This window comes from Nuphar pumila, chromosome 12 (assembly GCF_984573655.1).
Source record: "Nuphar pumila chromosome 12, dmNupPumi1.hap1.1, whole genome shotgun sequence".
Classification (NCBI taxonomy): Eukaryota; Viridiplantae; Streptophyta; class Magnoliopsida; order Nymphaeales; family Nymphaeaceae; genus Nuphar; species Nuphar pumila.
Genome location: NC_143260.1, coordinates 95,522,770 through 95,543,884, shown reverse-complemented (window position 1 = coordinate 95,543,884; position 21,115 = coordinate 95,522,770). Strand labels below are relative to the sequence as shown.

The following is a 21,115-nucleotide window of genomic DNA, read 5'->3' as shown; positions in this document are numbered from 1 at the left end:
TACTACTATTTTCAAAATTTATTCTTTCTTTATATTGTTTTGTATGAATTTGAAAAACATTTATGACAAAACCTGTGTATCTCCTTGCAACTTTTGAGGATACTGAGAAAGACTTATTATCTCATTCTAAAGTTCATCATTGGTACCTCCATCACGTAGTTGATGAATCTATTAAATTAAAAATGTGATTAAACATATTAAAAATATGCACAAGATGACTAGGGAGTAGTTTCTTAAATGGACCCAAAACCAATTTGCAAATTTGGCATTATGAATGAGCTCAAGTTCACGCTAATCCTTGAGTGCTGAATTTGAAGCGATATTAAATGTTGCCTACAAGTCCAAAATTTGGCATAAACATTAGAAACTTATTTATAGAAATTATAAATAACAATTGAATATAAAAAAATCATAATCTTACTGAAGATACGACAATACAAATTCATGATTAAATAGAATTTATGTATGGACTTGGTTCAATGTTGAAAGCAAGAGATTAAACAATTCACTTGCGCCTAATGTACGACCCATTCACAATATTGAATTACTGTCAGCTACAACATCAATATCTTCTTCATAATTTCTTTCTGGCATATTGAACCTTGTTTTCACACCATGTAAATACCTGGAGCAAAATGTTAAACTTTCTTCAGCAAGGTATCTCTTAGTAGAGCCTTTAGCCTAACTTCTGTTGCATATATACGCTTTCTACTTACATAAGTACCTAGAATATATACACATCAAGTACCTAAAAAATCTTCACTAGATGACACAATATCAAAACAACACGCTCTTCCAATTTTTGCAGCTCATCCTCGTTCATAACCTTTGAACACAAGTCTTTGAAAAATGTGCATAACTCAATAAGCATTGCACTGACCTTCTTGGGTAACATCCTTAGCACCAAAGGAAGAAATTAATGTAATAACACATGGCAGCCATGACTCTTCAGACAAAAAATATTATGCTCTTTCGTGCATACACATCGTGACATGTTTGTTGAATAGCCATTTGAAACTTGTATATTCTTCAATACTTTACAAAATGTAGTTTTCTCCTTCTTGATCATAGAAAAGCATGCAACAAGTAATGAACACTCTAGTAGAGTTAGCACGCCTTCGTAGATGAAGTGCATGTCTTATATTCATTGCCTACAAATTGAGCCAAGCATTGAGATTATCCTTTGACTTCTTATCAATGTTCAATAATGTTCTAATGATGTTATCACATACATTCTTCTCGATGTGCATGACATTTAAGTTATAATGAAGAAACTCAAAAAATCTGTTTTTCTTCTTTTAATTTCATTAAAGATTAAGTTTACCAATGATTGAATTATGTGCATCAGTCAGTTCTTGCATCACGTTTGTAATTGAAAGAGGAACTAGAGTTGTATTCATTTCAATTGTACTATTGAATGCTTGTTTTCTCACCAATATCTATGATCCATGGGCAAGGGCCTGTGATGATCCAGATAACACATTTTATTGTTTTTTAGCTGAATAAAACACATGTACTTATGGCATAATGCACATGCTAATTTTCTTTTTATACTCCATCCTGATAGATCTATGTATGCAGGGAAATTGTTGATAGCTCACATCAAAGATGCATGCAACTGAAAGTACTCACTATTTAATGCATCATAAGTGCAAATACCATCGGCCCACATTGTCTTCAACTCCTCAATAAGAGGTTGTAAAAACACATCAATGTATTTCCTAGGAGATTGTGGTCTAGAAATAAACATTGAGATCATCATGTAGACTACTTCATATACATCCATAGAGGCAAATTGTATGCAATAACAATGATTGGCCATATGTTGTAAGTGATACTCAAAGTTTCATAGGAATTGAGATCATCACTTGTCAATCCCAGTCTAACATTACGACTGTCAGCTACAAATGATAGATACAAAAGATCAAAAGATTTACATATATGAGTCAACATGATGCCTTAAAGTGCCATTTTTTATGCACCCTTTATCATGTCATTTCATTTTAGAAGCATTCTTTGTTGACATAAACAACCTCTACAACTTTAGAATCAAAGGAAAGTATTATAAAGTCTTCGCATGAACATTGGTAACTTCTTTGCGATATGTCGCATCACCTTCACTGTAACGGCTCGACAGATTTCAACCTAAAAATACCAGGAATCTTTTTTTTTGTTATCATATTGTTTATTTCCTTTTTCTTTTCTAATATATAATAATGCAATGGTCTCACCAGCGGACATGTTTCATCCATACTAAGTACTAAACAACTCGCTTAAGCGCGAGCGTGTCTTAGCCTCCTAGTACCAGATCTAATACAAAACCACCATTAACAAATCAGATTAAACCATTATATAATAAAATCAATTGATCATAAATAAAAGTACAATAAAGTAAAGTAAGCAAGTATTTTATGTTTCACTTGATTACCAAATGCCTATCAGGTATACATAGGACCAACATGAAACATACTAGACTACTCGGGTATTTATTATGCTATGTATTTTAATTTTCTGAGTAACTACTAAGTAGTCTCCCCCAAGAGCGGACTCAGGCCATGAGAGGTATCAGCGTGTTCAGAGAGAATCTACCTGGCGGCATGACTTTGTGCCATAATGATGATTATGATCACTCACTTCTGCAGAAGTACCAGGGACATGCCCACCTAGGATATAAGAAGCAGTTCTGGTCCCCCTAAATTCTCTGAGCTGGGAGACTATCGAGGCATTGCCCCTCACAACATAATTAGAACGAATAGGGCCTAGAGAATTAATACCGCCTACCTTCTCTAAGGTAGACCACCAGTCATTCAGGTTCAACACACATTGGTAACATCATACCCGAAAATATATCACAGGGTTATCTTTATTAATTAGCCATAGGTAAATGCATCTATCATTTAGGCTAGTATATTGTCATCTTAATGTTCCCTCTTTATAACCATAAATTATTATTTTATCAAGCACTCAAAGTGCCCCTGCAACCTTGTAAGATTTATATCATCCTGCATGCATTTCATAAATACTGCATATCAAAACATAACATGCATTCTTATAAGCAAGGAATCATGTCAATATACTATTTAACAATGTATTTATGCAGTATCACATAATTTCAATATTAAAAAATAAGCATGCTTCAATATCACATATATGAATCAATTTGAGAACCAAATTTCTAACATCACCATCAATTTATTTAGGTCCCGTGGCTAGAGCCCAAAACTGCAACAACTGAAACATGTTGCCAATTTATAATATAATCAACATGTCCATATTCATCTTTCACATACTTTGCAATAAAAATAATACTCATGCTCAAATTATCATGGAAACAACCACACTTAAACTGCCATGAATGAATTTATTCATAAATTTCAATTATGATTCGTGCATGAGCCTTTTTCCTCAGAAATATGCCATCCTTACACCACAACCATAACTCACCAAATGCATTCGAATTCATCTCTATCTCTATCATAAATATTTATATCAGATCTAATATAATTCAAAACTGAATTTATAAAAAGTTTAAAGAAAACATCAAAACATAATTAAGGTCATAAACCTGATTTTTCAGATAAGAGCTTCCATAAACCATCACCGAGCAAATTGACATGACTCCAATTAATATCTTGACTTTTCAGTACTCAAATCATATCAGACTTAATTAAAATATCTATGATAACAAATCAATAAATGAATCCACTACAACTAACCCATAACAAAAAACACATAAGTCAATTTTTCTGATCCAAGCCCCCATAAGCCCAAACCGGAAAGGCTTTAATTATGTTCAGTTGTAATCATGCTTAAACAATGTAAATACACATAACTTAATTCAGTTCATGCTGCACAAAGATTGTAAACATCATATCTCAACAACATATGCATTTAAAAGAATCAAAATCTAAGAAAGAGCTCAAAACCCTAAACTGATTCTCTCAACCACAACTCATTAAATCTTCATTAAGTCAAGCATAAATTCAGATATTAAGAGACTAATCATGCTAAAAATAATCATATGAACAAGGGTTCTCTCTTTTGAAATCAATCAAAATAGTCGATTTACAAGACAATCAAGATTTAACTATATCTTTCAATTACAACTTGCATAAATTAGTATTCAGATCTTTTAAATGTTTAGTCTTTTGTTTACAATTCAATAAGGTTTATAAACACTGATAATATGCAATATATATCAGAAAAATATTAAAATCACAAGATCCAAACAAGTTACTAATTAATTATAACCATAAGTTGTCAGGGGAAATTTGGATACCTGATGGCTCATATTTATAAAATCTATCAGATATAACAGTTCACATAACAAATCATGATATTTTTATCATGGCTGTTTGTACCTGTCAAGAACACAACCCAATAAACCGATCTAAAAAATAACGAGTACAAAAATAATTAAAAATCTTTTAAAGAACCCTGTTTTGATAGAGTTTCGATCCAGAATATATACAAACTGCAAGATTTTCATGAGATTAATGTATTTCTTGGAATTTATATAAAACATTTTTTACTAAACCCTTTTTATACGGTTTGTTACTATATGTTAATCTAAACCCAAATTTTTTATAAAATATTTGAAGTCATTTTTCTTGGGCATTTATATCTTTTATCAAAGATAGGTCGAAACAATTCTATATCCAGATCCAAGAACTGATGATAAGGTGCGCGCTAAGGATCTTCACCATCGGTAGCCTCTTGATGATCAATTTACAAGAATTTACAAGCCTTGGCTCAAATAGGACTCGTAGGTGCTCAGATTCGGTTCAGCGCTTACAAGCGCAATCACTTTCGCTCATAGGCGATCTAGATTCAAGTGTGCACTTCAAGTGCGCACTAATGACAACACACACACAAGTGCGCATACATGTTTTGGCACGTAGGCAAGTTAGGTAAGATTAAAGGCAAGTTCTGTAATTTTGATCAAAGTTTCAAATCAGAACAAAAATGTTTCAAAGCTTCTTCTAAACAAGTTTATTTTGTTGATCAATGTCTAAAATGATTCTTTGAAGTATATAGAATAACAATAGTGAATTGATGAGCCTTCAAATAGGAAAATACGTAATGGGCCCCATGCACTTAGCTGATCGACTTGGATCAGTGAAGAGAGCTTGCACTCAGGTTTACTGGCGACAGTCCAAGTTTAATTCGCACAAGAAGCTCATAGATCTTTTAGTTGTTGTCCACTATGCAGAGTTCGAGTATAGCCTGCAACGGAGAAGCAATGATCTACAGCAGATGATGATTTAGATATGAGTTTGTAAGAGTGAATGCACTTAGCTGTGCAGAGCTTAACGATGATCTTAGAGCTTGAGGAAGCTCTATCTCATGTCGGATGCTTAGTTTTCAGTTTCACAATTGCAGAATGCTTGTGAAGATAGCTAGATATGCTGGAGCTAAGATTTGATATGTTGATTCCCTTTACTTGCTGGAATTGTAATAGATGAACAAAAATAATCCTCCACTAGCCGACGACAAAGCTAGCAGGGACGAGTCCTCTAAGCGAGGCCTTCTCTGGATGGAGCCTTCTTCGACTGGAGCCAAGTATAATTTCACTTTATTGAAATCTGTTTCAATGTTACAGGAATTTTTTTTATTGAATTACAAATGACTCTACTATTTATAAGTTGTTTCAGTAATGGCGCCAAAACTAGTATGGGTGGCACATGTTTCGATTCCTTCTAGCGACAATCTTATCTTCAATTCTTAAACCACATGGTTGAAGAACTGACTGAAGCACATACTGAACCCTACTGAACCAAACTGCCTTGAACTGTCCATGCTGAACCTTCTACTTAACTAGCTAACTGAACTTGTCCAACTGTTCTTGACCCATTCGACTTGATTTGGCTTGTTCTTCATTTGTATTTTTAGTGAGGCTCATATCACTGGAGCTCTGTTAGAACAAACGTTTCTCCCTCAATACAAATCTAAATAAGCTAAAACAAGATTCTAAATTCAAGATCAAGATGTATAGATTTGCCCAATATTTTTATTTAGATCTATCAGACTGATATTCGATGAGATATCGATTTATTTCCAAAACTGGTCAGGAATAATTTATCAGACATCATAACCATAGGTTTCTCAGAAAACATTTTTGTAAAAAATCTTCTTGAAACCATCAAACCTTTGAAAACTTAATATTTTAGATTAAACCAGATCCAACAAGGGTTAACTTATTAATATCATCAATAATAATCAAGCCATGATTGAATCTAACCCAAAACAACAAAGAAATCAATTTAGGCTTGTTTTTCAAAAATCCTTTTTATGAAAGACTCATGATTTCCCCCGTACGAGTCCAAATAATGATTTCTTCATAAATGAAAACATGTATAATAGATCTAAACATGTAAATGTGTTGCTGAAAATAAATATAACTCAAATATGCATGCTTAATGTATGTAAAAAACATCTACTACATAAATCTTATCTGAAAATTGATAGATCTCTAAGGCAAAGGGAAAATCGGGTAATTCGATCTCTACACCACCACAACCACCAAAGTATGTGAAGGTGTAATGGCTGTACACCATACTCTAAACCTCTTAGATGTTTTAGGAGAAGAGGAAAAACAAAAACAAAAAGGGAAAAGAAGAGAGAAAATAAACAAAAAGGATTTTTTCTGAAAAAATAAGGGGCGTGTGAGAGGGGGTATATATAGCATCTCCACAAACCCTAACCTGGTTAAGAAATGACTATCCATCTCCAAAATCGTGTGGAGGGGGAGAGGAGTCCTTTCTAGAAAAATTTTCAACTTCTAGACTCCTATCTCTTTAATTATTTTTTTTTCTAATTTTATTTAAGTAGGATTATTATGTTTGACTATTCAACAACCAACTCTAGCAAGTTCTAACTAATATGATCTCTTTTAGAGGTGTGGGATGTCCCACCCTATTAAATTCCTTAATTATGATTGTAAATAAATTTTAAATTTTAAAATCTTTATTATCACTTTTATATCTTTATTTAATTTATTGGTCTGAATTTAAAACTAGATAATATCTTAATTCATATAGACTCTTGGATCCAATGGGGGTCCACATAGGATGTCCCCTATGAAGGTCCAATCCATAACCATTGGATCCAATTAATGTTTTAAATTAAATCCAATCCAAACAACACCTCAGATCTATATTGGATCAAGACCGAAGTCTAAGATCCAAAACCACAAGACTCACATAGTCTTCATACCTTAGTCTTTTTTGCTTATTCTTAAAATATTATTCATAACTTGAGACAAAGGTTAATAATTAATCAAAATCAAGAAAATCAAGAATTCACAATTATAGTCATAAATGCATCAATAATTTATCATTTATTCATTTTAATTATCTAAAAAATCTTAGGTTTTATATTTACTCTCTTTCCATCTTGAAATTCCATAATGCACACATTTCTCCTTTTTTAGTATTTTTTCAAATATAACATGCCATTTCTAGGACATGCATCTATTTTTTTGTAACTCAATCTTAGTTTCCCAATGCTTTTCTTCATCTTGTAATATTCCTTGGTTTATTATACACCAACAAGAAAAACTTCATGCAATAGCTCCAACAATATATCAAAGGACTTATTACTCCACCCGTTAATGTATTTCAGATGGAACAAACACACGAAAAAAAATAGTTTAATAAACTTTGAACATCCAGGATATAATTCCTATGTGTTATCATTTAGCAATCTGAAGTATGCATCACCCTCTAGACTTTCACCAGCAGGTACCTCATCTAGATGATCATGGGTTGTCAGATTTGGATGTACTTCAAATCCATCTGCTATCAACTCGTCCATATCATTAGACGTTTCACCTAGTAAATCACTCGCACATGGTCTTATAGGTTTTTCATGAGAATGCCAATTCAGATAGCTTTATAGAAATTCATTGCACATTATATAATTAAATACATTCTACACTAGCTGCAACAAGAGGTTGACACATTTTTGACGTAGACACCTGAGATTTTCTTGGCGTACTACATTATTCTTCTGAGCAACTTTTAAAAAAACCTTAAATCCTTTTCAATAGTGATCAAAGTTTCTCCTATGAAATGAAGGTTATCGAGAAAATATCATCATCAACTATTGCATCAAAATTCAATCTTAACTTGCAGATAAGGGAAGTAAAAAAAAGTTAAAATTACCTTCTAATTTAGATCCAACTTTTGTTGTTCATAATGCCTACACACCTTCAGATATGCACAATTTCAAAAAGTATTGCCTTACTGGATGTTACGTAAAAAATACTAAAGTACTATATACATATATAGTTATATATTAAATTAATTAAAAAACCCTAACAATCCAGTTATATATATACATATATACTAAATTAATTATAAACATATGGATTAAAATGTAAAGCCCCTAAATTCTAAATCATATATGAGATGTAGAAACCCTAAAATCTAAATCATACTTGAAAAAAAAAATAGATTAAACATACATTTACTAAATAAATTTCTAAATTAACAATTAAAATACAAAACCCCAAAAATCTTAATCTTACTTGAAAATAAAATCATATTAAGCATGCATTTATTAAATAAAATTTTAAATTAGCAATTAAAATACAAAACCCTATAATCTAAATCATACTTGAAAATAAAATTGGGTCAAACATGCATTTACTAAATAAATTATAAAAGTAACAATTAAAATACAAAATCCCCTAAAATCTAAAGTATATATGAAAACAAAAATTAGATTTAGCATGCATTCACTCAATAAATTATAAAATTAGTAATTAAAATACAAAACTCTTAAAATCCAAATCATACTTAAAAAAAATTAGATTTAGCATGCAATTATTAAATAAAATTTTAAATTAGCAATTAAAATACAAGACCCCTAAAATCTAATTCACAGTTGAAAATAAAATCGGATTAAACATGCATTTACTAAATAAATTTTTAAATTAGCAATTAAAATACAAAACCCTTAAAACATAAATCATATTTGAAAATAAAATCAAATTAAGCATGCTTTCACTAAATAAAATTTTAAATTAGTAATTAAAATAAAAACCCCTAAAATCTGAATCATACTTGAAAATAAAATCATATTAAGCATTCATTAGCTATTTTTTTTTAAATTAACATTTAAAATATAAAACCCTTAAAAACTTAATCATACTTGAAAAAAATCATATTTAGCATGCATTCACTGAATAAATTATAAAACTATAGATTATAATCCAAATCCCATGAAATCTAAAGCATACCTGTCAAAAAAAAAAATTTTAACATACATTCACTCAATAAATTATAAAAAAACAGATTATAATCTAAAACCCTTAAGATCTAAAACATACATAAAGAAAATCAGATAGTATACCTTCAGTGACGATGCTAGAGATGATGTCATTGGAAGCAAAGGATGCTAGAGAGGATGTCGTTGTGGTAGAGAGAGACAAAAAGAGAGGGGTCGTCAACGGTGGTGAGAGAGAGAGAGAGAGAGAGAGAGAGAGAGACAAGGGCCATATTTTTTTAAATGCATTTTTATTTTACTGGTGCACTTTTTATGTGTGCCTGAAAAACTTTTTTTTTCTGATGCAATTCTTTTTTGTGCCAGAAAAATTATTTTTGTTGGCGCAAATTTTGTGTATGCAAGAAAAAGTTTTTATACTAGCATGGTACATCTAGTGCCAGTATAACCCACATTTTCACTAGTGCTACATAAAACAACGCTAGTGAAAATGCTCTTTTATTGGCCTGCCAGGGAGAATGCGCCAGTAAAAGCACTTTTTCTTGTAGTGAGGGAGATGCGTTGGAATCCTTCAAGCACAGAACACTCACACAGTTTTCCCATGGCTCCTGTGAAAACACACACACACAAAGAGAGAGAGAGAGAGAGAGAGAGAGAGAGAGAGAGAGAGAGAGGTGTATGGAGAAACAAGGTGGGCAGATGCTATGTCCAATGGGGCATGGGCCCCAAGTCTTCAAGGTTGAACATGGGGTCAGCTCCGCGTGACAACCCTTTATATATATATAATGAAGGAACCCTGAGAACCGGGTCACTTAATGGACCCGGATCCCTGCAAGGTAAAACTCCATTGAAGACAAGACCACCCAGCCTAAGGTGTTAAAGCAACAGCAGCCGCCATGTGCCAGTGGGATTCTATCCTAGGTCTTTAGCTTGACACAGGACCCCGCTGACCACATGGGTTGAAAAGTATAAAGTAAACAAGGATGAGGCCTCTTGGTGCAGACATACAACACATGGAATGCGACTCATTTCAATCAATTTATGCGGCGGTTCAGTAGTCGGAATCCAGGGGCTCCTGTTTGCTACAAGCTAGCAGCTAGCCCTTTGCTCTCTGATGTCTGAACTGAGTATTCCATTTTCCATAGAAAGTCTGTTCTGTTCCCTTTGCCTAATCCCATGAGAAAGGTGGTCTTAAAGTTTGTTTTGTTTTGATGACGATTGACGAGGAACCCGAGCGGAGAACCGGGTCATTTATTGGGCCTGTTCCCCTGCAAGGTAAACCTCGAGTGGGGTTGCCGACACCCAAACCCTTATGGAACCCACCAGTTAAATGCACCCACATACTCGGTGGGAGTCAAACTTGAAACGAAGGGGTCAGCAGCTTCTCTCCAGGCCGGTTGGCACTCAGGCGACCCTGGCAGCTGTGTCTTCAGGGTCATTTAGATGAAGCCACTTAACCAGAAAAGTAGGATAAATTGGAAAAATGAAGTGCATTACCAACTTGTCCAACTTTTCTAGGTAAATGGATGCATCAACATATTAATGGAGGCTGAACATTGTTAGCTGGACAGAGTATAGGGGGAATTATGTAAAAAAATTTGGTGGAAAAGATCATAAGACAAAATTCAAGAATCTGCCACTTGATTAACAAAAAGAGTTTACATAATGTGCACCGGCTGCATGTTGGGCAAGCAGCGGCACATCAGAGAGCCATCCATCTCGACATTTCTTGAGATAAGTGGGGTGTCCATCTTCAAAAATGTTAGGATGGATGGCTCTCAACATGCTGCTGCCTGCCCAACATGCAGCGCTGCTGCATAAAAAATGACATCTTACAAAGAGCAAAAAAGAAGAAAGGCGCAAACAAATCAGGCTATCATGTGTAAGATGCATTTCTCAGGCAATAATATGCATAAATGTACAGGGGGCAGTAGTAGTTTGGAATTTAATCAACAATTCAGAGTTTTTCCAAAGTTTGATAAAGCTTCACTAAAGCTAAGCACTAAGCATGCACTCAGGCTTCATGTTTTCTGGTGATTCATCGAAGCAGGTGCTTCAGCTAGTTATGATCAAGTAAAAAAAATATACTCGGGCGATCATATGCTCATGTTGGTAGTTTATGGGTCTTCCTTATAACGCCCAGCAGAGAAAAGATACTACCAACTGCAAATCTGAGATAGACTTTGTGCAGACAAGAGGAATGAAGAGAAACAAAAAGCTTCTGCAGCAAAAGGACTAGAGAAACCAAACTTGGAATATGCAAAATCAACTTTGTTATTTCTGCTCAAATCAGATACAAGAAGGTGTATGTATTATTCGTCCAACACTCATAAAATTCACAAATTTCAATACTAAGACAATTTACAGACAAACTTTTCTCCTTAGAAAGCTATGCAACTCCTAGAAATACCTAAACCTCTTCGCTATTCCCATTGGAAGATGATACCTAAAAACCAGGTTAGTCGACATCAAAGAATTCTCCGTTACACAAGAGGTCAAAAAGATGATGACTTTAGAACGGTGCGGACTGGGTGGCATGTACAGGAAATGCACCACCTCTAATGGAAAACGTAGGTGTGCGGTTTGAGCTACTGATCAACAGGTGATCAAGAAATACCACCACCACTGTAATATCATCATGGAAATGTCTCCTTACTCCACGATCAATTTTCTTGAGGTCTGAATACCTCATTTCTCTTTTTTTTGCTGCATCTTGCAATGCAGCTTTAATGAGTCTCCGGGCAATTCCCTGTATAAAAAGATTACACCCACTGTCAACATTACATATAGCAGCAGAGCAGTAAGAACAGATGCACGAATAGGCCATTATCTTACATTACGTGGATTATTGTGAACAATATTAACTGCCTCTTGATTGCTAAGGTGCTCCCACAGTCCATCAGATGCAAATATGAGAAACTTGTCACTTGGTTCTAGCTTATGAACTGATATTGATGGTTCAGCACTGAGAATCGGCCGTTTCATGGGTTCAGGTAAACGGAACCTTGAATATAGTGGTTCACGGTTGAACTCTGCTTTCTTTAAGTAGACATCTCCAATGGACCTTGAAACCTGGATGACAAAAATATATCCAATAAATGAACCCATAAAGTTGTTGCTTGACACAAGATATGAACAGTTTAGGTTTAAAGGCAAGGAATGTTATGTACTACTACATGTTGACATCTAATCCCATTAACTCATTATGTGAATCAGTAGCAAACATTTGTGTTATTCTAAACTGATAGGAAAGGATTGACAGACAACCGAGATGAGAAAGATCACATGAGAGATGTGTTAACATGCAATAATGTCAAAAGCTAGCGCTGGAAAATTTAATTCCAGTCCTTTTTGTTTCCAAGCATAGAGCACTATTACTCTGTCACCTGTAAAGCTGACAGAAGTCATGGGCAACAGAAGGTTGGATCGCATATTTTAGTTCATAATTAATTTTTTTCTACAGTTGACCCAGGTAATGATGTTGAGCAAGAACAAGGGGATCTCAATCAAGCACTGTGACTTGAGAAGTTTAGGATGTGTCAAATAGATTTTCACGGAGCATTTAAAATATGGATAAATTTTTTTACGAGGTACAGTACTTGGACACAAGTTGCATGAGTGTGAAATACAGTTGAACGTAAAAAAGTTGTCTGCAGTTCACATTATAAATTTGTGATTATCTCTAATAGTTACAGCACATTGACTCATCAGTATTGTTTAAGTTAAGTAATTTCATCAATAAAATATTCCCTCCTTATGGCAAGTGCATGAGAAATAATACAAGAATGGAATCTTTTGCAATTAATCAGCAGCTAGGAGAAGTTCTCACTGTAGGATGTCCACTAGAGAGCAAGCCCAAGGACAATCCCATGGACATTTATAATTTCAAAATAAAGTCCAGTGAATGAAATTAAGTTTTTAATGAATATTATATGGTAAAGAAGCAATCTTAACATTGTTTAGCAATGCTTGTTTTACGGCGAATCATTAAGAGCATTGCATTAATGGAAAAGGAATAAGAAGCTACCTGTATAATGCCCTTCACTCGCCAAACATTGTGCTTTAGTACTACAATCTGTGAGTCATCAGGATGCAACGAATGCAATTCCTGCCTCACAGACTCAATCCCAGCATTATGCTCTGCAGATAACTGAACTGCAGCAACCTCCTTTGTAGCCTTCACCAATTTCCCTAAGACAGCACGAGAATCTCCAACATTGGCCACATATAGCATGCCAGCACAAACAACCCCAACCAAACAGCAGGATCCAACTGCTGCAATCTGGGGTTTATGGTCCCATTGCTTTGTGACAACAGAAGTAAAGCCCTCTTCAGTGGCTGCAAATGCTTTCTGTATTACTTCTGCAGACATAGTCTGCTGCTCTGATACGAACCCTGAACAAGCAAAGTCGATTAAGCACATCCATAAGCTGCAGCAAACAGAATCTTTTAAAGCTTAAAATTATGGTCTGAAAGGACTTTGCTCAATATCATACAAGAGTTCCTGAATAATGTTATGGTCTAAACATCTATTAAGAACATGAAATTAATCAAAGAATAAAATTAGCAATTAGATATCTATGAGAACACATGTATGAGAAGTTCAATCATTCGCTTGTCCTTTACAAAGCCAAGCAAAACCAATAAGACCAAGCTACCATTAGAGGACATCCATATGTTTCAAAGTGACAAGAACTTTCACTTATAGCAAGCTCAGTCTTGCGCTTGCTTTTATAAATCCAAACCTCAGAGCAAAGTATAAAACGCCACATAAAAAATTATATTACTCTCTATTTTCGACAAGGCCATGCAGCAGATCTAGCAGATACATGGTTGAGATGTTACAAGCTATTGATTACTTTCTTCGGCCTCGTTTATCATAAAGAAGTATAAATTTTCACTTAGAACCTGTAGAACCAGGCTTTCTGATTGCAAACATGCACAAAAAAAAAAGGGCAAACAGAAGCACTCATTCTGATCCAAAAACTTGCTACAATCCATACACCACATACAAAAAAATTAATAAACTAACTGAATCACTCATTATGATCCAAATACTTGTAATAATATATACACGAAAAACATATCTTATTGAATAATAAAACAAGCTTAGAGCACAGAAACTATTAAACAGAAAACAGAGATAAAGATGAAACATACTTTTTAGATGACGGAAAAGATGATCATTTATGAAGCAGGATGTTTCAGGGCCTCCATGTCCATCATATACCCCAACAAACGTCCCATGAGGACCAGAATCGAACGAACTCAAAGGGCCCGATTCAATTTGGCTCTGATCCTCCAACAAGCTATTAGCTTGCACAACTGCCATTGAGAATTCTCCATGCGCATGATGTCCATAATTTTTGTACCACAGTAGCCCATCGATACGGCCGGTACTGGTGACCGCTACATCTCCATTTCTAAGCGGTTCCCTGTCGGCAGATGAAGGCCGCCAACATGGCGTTACGATCCTCATCACTGCAGCTACCATCCTGCATATGTATCAACCACCAAACCAACCAGCAATCTTATTCCAAGTACAAGTACAACCAAGGCTGCAAGACACCTAGGGAAGCACAGCTCTAGAAAATTTCAGCCCAATTCCAGAAGCTGTCAGAACTAGAAGAAATGGGTAAATGAAAAGAGAAGCAGAAAAATGAACCAAGCCAAAATCCAACATCAACCCAGGTCCTAGAAATTCTTATAAAGCATGAATATGGTGAATCTCATCCTAATCTAAAAAATATGAGAGTTAGAGAAAAAGGGTATATGAGAAAAGAAGCAGGAGTTGAATCCCACCATCCAGATTCAACACAAACCAACTTTCAGAAACCTCATGACAACATGCATGAATAAGGTGAATCCCGATCCAATTCCAACAAATCTCAGAACTAGAAATGGATGGGTATCTGAGACAAAGAAGACACAAGCTGCATCAAAGCTCAAACCACAACCCAAGTTGCAGAAAGCCTTACAGGAAATGCAATCATATGGCGAATCTCAACTCAATCTCAACCATTCTCAGTGCTAGAACACACGGGGATGGGTCAAAATGGAAGAAAATCCCCTTGGAAAGAAAAGATGAAATTTTTGTGCCAGATGCACAACATACCTTGACAACCCATGTGATCTAATGATGGAAAAGGCCCATCCTTGGTTGTCTTATGAGAATCAAAAACTGGATTTTGTGGTGGCAAATCTGCAGGCTACTGTCAGGGAGATCTACAAAGGGAGGAGAGAGGGTGTGAGAATTGTTGGGGTGCAGTTTTGGGGCTTTCTGGCGGAGAGTTGGGGGTTGATGAACAAGAAGCCACCTTTTTAGCCTACTTTCACTCGTTTTCTCTCTTTAGAGGAATCTTGGTATTTAGAGGCAAGCTCCAGATTTGCTGGTGATCTCAAAGCTGGCTCTTTTTGGTCCCTGCTCGTACCAAGACCCGGACACGTCTGTCCTGGACAGCCATCGTTGCCTGATACAGATGACCCTGTCCCTTTGTCGAATTGACCAAGAGGCATACCCCTCTCGTCAAAATCATCTCGGTAATGGGCATTGTTTTTGTGCTGGGTCCCACTTTGGGATGACTCACGAGAGGGGTGTGTGTGTCTTTCAGCGCTGATGGATGATATTGTATGACGTTATATTCCATCACCACCGCACATCTCACTCTATGAAGGTATTGTGGGTTTTACTCTCACACATCTCACGATTTCCAAATAAGATGTGTGATGGAGATTGAATATAAAGGACTATCAGTTTATGCCATATGACGAGAGGGTGTCATGTGTTCTCCTCGGAACACACATTCGTGTGTTCCAGTGTGTACGAAGGAATATCTTGGGACCCAAGATAATTCATATGCCAATGTTGCCGACAATGACTTTATAATAAAATAACATATAAAAAGGTAGATATGCTTTTGACGAAAATTTTCTCCCGTAAGATAGATATGCGTTGGACAAAAATGTCCTCCCACTCCCCGTATATAGATTTGCACGTTCCACCTTTGTTTTTAGCTTGTGTTACAACACATGGTCACCTTCTCATTCCTGCCTTATGTTAGATAAAAATATTTTCGGTTTCGTTCCTACCTCGTCGAGATAACTATAAATCAAACGACTGGTTCGATCATTGGTGGGCATCATAGAGGGATTTGTCGACCATCTCTTTTTACAGTGATCTCTTCTTCGTTTTCGTTAGGCGGTATAAAAAAAACAATGATGCATAAACATTCCAACAAGTGCCATTAAAGCGTTGTGAGTACCTTTTCATGTCATCATGCTATTGTTGAAGAACGTATGTCGTCGTGAGTGTCATTAAGACATTGTTTTGTTATTGTAGGTAGATTTTATCGTTTCGACGGTTGGAAATTTAAAGATATTTGTAAGATGCTGGGACCTTTTAATAAGAATGCTTGGTTACAGATGTGAGCAAGGGCCTCTACCCCATCCGGTATCGTCCATTCACTCAGTATATGCAATATAACGCAAATCGCGGTTGTAGTAACACATATATCATTTTTTGAGATATTGTTTTGTTTGTTAATATCGATTTATAATATATTATGTTGAATTGTCGTATATCGATCTGTAAGATATTATGTGTTTTTTAGTATCGATTTGTGAGATATTATTTTGTTTGTTAATATCTATTTGTAATATATTATGTTAAATTGCCGTATATCGATTTGTAAGATATTATGTGTTTTCTAGTGTCAATTTATGAGATATTGTTAATATCGATTTGCAATATATTATGCTGAATTGCCGTATATCAATTTGGAAGATATTATGTGTTTTCTAGTATCGATTTGTGAGATATTGTTTTATTTGTTAATATCGATTTGTAATATATTATGCTGAATTGTCGTATATCGATTTGTAAGATATTATGTATTTTCTAGTGTCGATTTATGAGATATTGTTTCAGTTGTTAATCTCGATTTGTAATATATTATGTTGAATTTTTGTATATCGATTTGTAAGATGTTATGTGTTTTCCAGTGTCGATTTGTGAGATATTGTTTTGTTTGTTAATATCGATTTGTAATATATTATATTGAATTGTCGTATATCAATCAGTAACATATTATGTGTTTTCTAGTGTCGATTTGTGAGATATTGTTTTGTTTGTTAATATCGATTTGTAATATATTATGCTAAATTATTGTATAGCGATTTGTAAGATATTATGTATTTTCTAGTGTCGATTTGTGAGATATTGTTTTGTTTGTTAATATTGATTTGTAATATATTATGCTGAATTGCCGTATATCGATTTCTAAGATATTATATGTTTTCTAGTGTCAATTTGTGAGATATTGTTTTGTTGGTTAATATCGATTTATAATATATTATGCTGAATTATCATATATCAATTTGTAAGATATTATATGTTTTCTAGTGTAGATTTGTGAGATATTGTTTTGTTTGTTAATATCGATTTATAATATATTTTGTTGAATTGTCGTATATCGATTTGTAAGATATTATGTAATTTCTAGTGTCGATTTATGAGATATTATTTTGGTTGTTAAGCTCGATTTGTAATATATTATGTTGAATTTCCGTATATTGATTTGTAAGATGTCATATATTTTTCAGTGTCGATTTGTGAGATATTGTTTTGTTTGTTAATATCGATTTGGAATATATTATGTTGAATTGCCGTATATCGATTTGTAAGATATTATGTGTTTTTTAGTGTCGATTTGTGAGATATGGTAAACGATTGTTAATATCGATTTGTAATATATTATGCTGAATTGTCGTATATTGATTTGTAGGATATTATGCTGAATTATCGTATACCGATTTATAATATATTGTGCTAAATTATCATATGTCGATTTGTAAAATATTATGTGTTTTCTAGTGTCAATTTGTGAGATATGGTTTTGTTTGTTATTATCTAATTGTAAGCTATTACGTTGTTGCTTTTATACTGTGATTCATTCAATCGTTTCTTTGACTTGCTTAACTAATCTGTAATCGTTGTTATATGCATCTTGAATAAATCATAGTAAATGTATGCACTGGATAATGCAAATTGATATTTTGCTCATGACAGTGTTGAGCATATCAACTAGTTGCAGTAAAGATGATGTGTCTTAATCACTGGAAAGTCATGGAGCAACGAATATCCGTACTATTGATGCACCTGAAGAAGTGAATATGTGCACTAATGATGCACATGATAAGAAGGGTGCAGGCATTGGATTCACTCTAGACTTAAATATTTCAGCAGACGAAATATAATTCGATAATGATATTCCATCAGACGAAATGCAATTCGATAATGAGGTAGACGATCATGACAGCGCACTTGACAAAGGTGCATGCACCTTAAGTCTACATGATAGTACACTTGACTATGTTCCCGTAGAGGGAATGCAGTTTAATAATGAGGAAGTTGCATACAAATTTTACAATGATTATGCCTTAAAACTTGGCTTCATGTTAGAAGGTATTCTTGGGTAAAAATTACACAGGGTGTCGTGGTGAAAAAGGTATATGTTTGTTCTAAGCAAGGTTGGAAGAAGTCAAGTAGAAATCCAACAAGGAGCAAGCCAGATTCAAGACGTGGTTGTCTAACGAGAATGGTGTTAAGAAGACTTCCGAATGAGAAATATGTAGTTCATACTCTAATCAATGATCATAACCATGAATTAGTCCATTCATTTATGACTCCTATGTTCAGGTCACATCGTAAAGTAACTGAAGTGCATACTGCAATTGCTGAAATAGCTGATAACGCTGGCATTGCACCAAAGAAGACATACAATTTCTGCACGTACATAGATGGTGGTCGCGAGAATGTACCATTCACACCTATGGATCTAAGAAACCATTTGAGAAAGAAGAGGTCAGACAACATGAAGAATGGAGGAATATGTTCTTTGGTTGATTACCTACAGAAAAATTCAATCAATGACCCTAGTTTCATTGCAGCTAGATGAAGATGGGTATACTGTGAATATGTTTTGGGCAGATTCAAAGTCAAGAGTAGATTATGCATGCTTCAACAATGTGCTTGTTTTTTATACGACAGTGAAGATTAATACAGAACAGTGGCCATTTACGCAGTTTGTCGGAGTGAACCATCACTCACGGAGTTACATATTAGGCGACACTTTTTTGTATGACCAGACCAAGAAAACCTTTGAGTGGTTGTTCAGAGTATTTACACAGGCAATGATTGAGAAGCACCCTAGAGTTGTACTTACAGATGGTGGTCATGCAATTGCGGCTGCAGTGTCTCATGTATGGCCATATGCACATAATCGCCTATGTTTGTGACATATCTTTCAAAATGCAGCAAAGAACATAAGACACATTTTTAATCAGAAGACAGGGTTTGACAAAATGTTTAGAAAGTGTGTACTTGAGAGCATGGATGATGTCACTTTTTTGTCAAATTGAGAGCAAATGATTCAGATGTACGACCTTGAAAACTATGCGTGGTTACAAAATTTATATGCAGACAAAGAGAAGTGGGCATTGACATATGAAAATCAATACTTTTGTGCAAGTATGATAAGCACATAAAGAGCTGAATCTATGCATGCCACACTGAAAAAAAACCTTGTATTTATGTTTAACAATGTTTCACTTCATGGAACAATATGAATTATTTGTAGACAGTCTTACACAGAATGAGCTTGAACATGATGTGAAATGCTTCAACACCTGCCCTGTAACTTTGAGCATGAAAATATTGCCACGACCTGCAGATCTGTATACACTAATTGTATTTGAATGAACTAAGAAGGAGGTTATACAGATCATGAATTGCAACATAGAAGGACGTATGCAATATGAGAATATGCATAAATACCATGTTGCATGGGAGGGCGAATAACAACAAAAAAGGAAAGAAGCACATGTTACGTACAATGTTGACAACAGAACAGTTAAATATATGTGCAAAATGTTTGAATTCAAAGGTATTTTATGTCGTTATGCATTCATTAAAGGCACTTATTCAAGAGAAGACACAAGAAATACATGATTCATATATAATTTGAAGATGGATGAGACAAACAAAGATTGAACTGTTGGATACAAATAATGTCAGTACATCTAGTGTTGATGAGAAGTGCCACATAGCCTCCCATTACCAACAACTATGTAGATCACTTGTATATGTTGCAGATTTGACATAAAAAAGTGAAGAAGCCTATGTATGTATGAGAAAAGTGTCAAGGGAATTACTTGAAAAAGCACAGTTAATTCACCATGAGTCTGTTGCAGCTCATGAAGACCAATCTAAGAAAAGAAGATCGAACAACGTAGGTGAAATTCATATTTCTCCTAACCCATATGATAAGTTGCGCCGAAGCGTCAACATCATCTTCGACAAATCAGGAGTAAACCTTGTAGATTATGATAGAAATATTCACCTAGCAAAGGGTATAAAAAAGAAACCTGCCTCTGATCGTAATCATCGAAGAACAAAGGGTGCACTGAAATTGGTTTGCAAGAAAATGTGTAAAAAATAACCAACCCCTAAGGAACCAAGCCCTTTGCATGAACAAATATGTAATACAGTATATTGCTTCCCATATAAATTATATTACGTGTAACTTATTAATATCTAACTTATGCAATTTTCAACATGCAGCAATACCCTACAAACGTGCATTACAACGTTGGAACCTACAATCTCCCCGACCTGTTTGAGTGAAATGATGACATGAGTTTGACAAGTCTTTTGGTATGTAACAATTTTGAGAGGATGTTTGCATTTCTTGCTGAACTTAATGTAGTGCCTGATATTGTTCTATTTAATGACAGACTTAGTTCAATTCAAAAGTGAGTAACACAACACAAGAATCAGGTGTGGATTCTTCAGCTATAAAATAGTTATAACATTTAACTTTTATTAGTG

The 21,115-nt window shown here is 34.6% G+C and overlaps 1 protein-coding gene across 1 annotated transcript; it reads right to left on the bottom strand.

The window, feature by feature from the left end:
- Positions 1–11,486: 11,486 nt before the first annotated feature.
- Positions 11,487–15,566, bottom strand: LOC149821229 (putative protein phosphatase 2C 46). The gene is made up of 5 exons (XM_089983626.1): positions 15,344–15,566; positions 14,389–14,723; positions 13,256–13,623; positions 12,064–12,300; positions 11,487–11,977 (listed from the first exon to the last, which is right to left on the bottom strand). Exons 2-5 carry the CDS (start codon positions 14,720–14,722, stop codon positions 11,741–11,743), a joined length of 1,176 nt encoding a protein of 391 aa, XP_089839752.1. The 5' UTR covers position 14,723; positions 15,344–15,566; the 3' UTR covers positions 11,487–11,740.
- Between the last annotated feature and the right edge of the window lie 5,549 nt (positions 15,567–21,115).

Excerpts from the sequence above, each read along its gene's own strand:
- LOC149821229 (XM_089983626.1), bottom strand. The coding sequence starts at position 14,722 with ATGGTAGCTGCAGTGATGAGGATCGTAACGCCATGTTGGCGGCCTTCA. Across the intron at positions 12,301-13,255 it reads GAGTGAAGGGCATTATACAG|GTTTCAAGGTCCATTGGAGA; the intron begins GTAGCTTCTTAT and ends TTTGTCATCCAG. Across the intron at positions 11,978-12,063 it reads TTCACAATAATCCACGTAAT|GGAATTGCCCGGAGACTCAT; the intron begins GTAAGATAATGG and ends CTTTTTATACAG.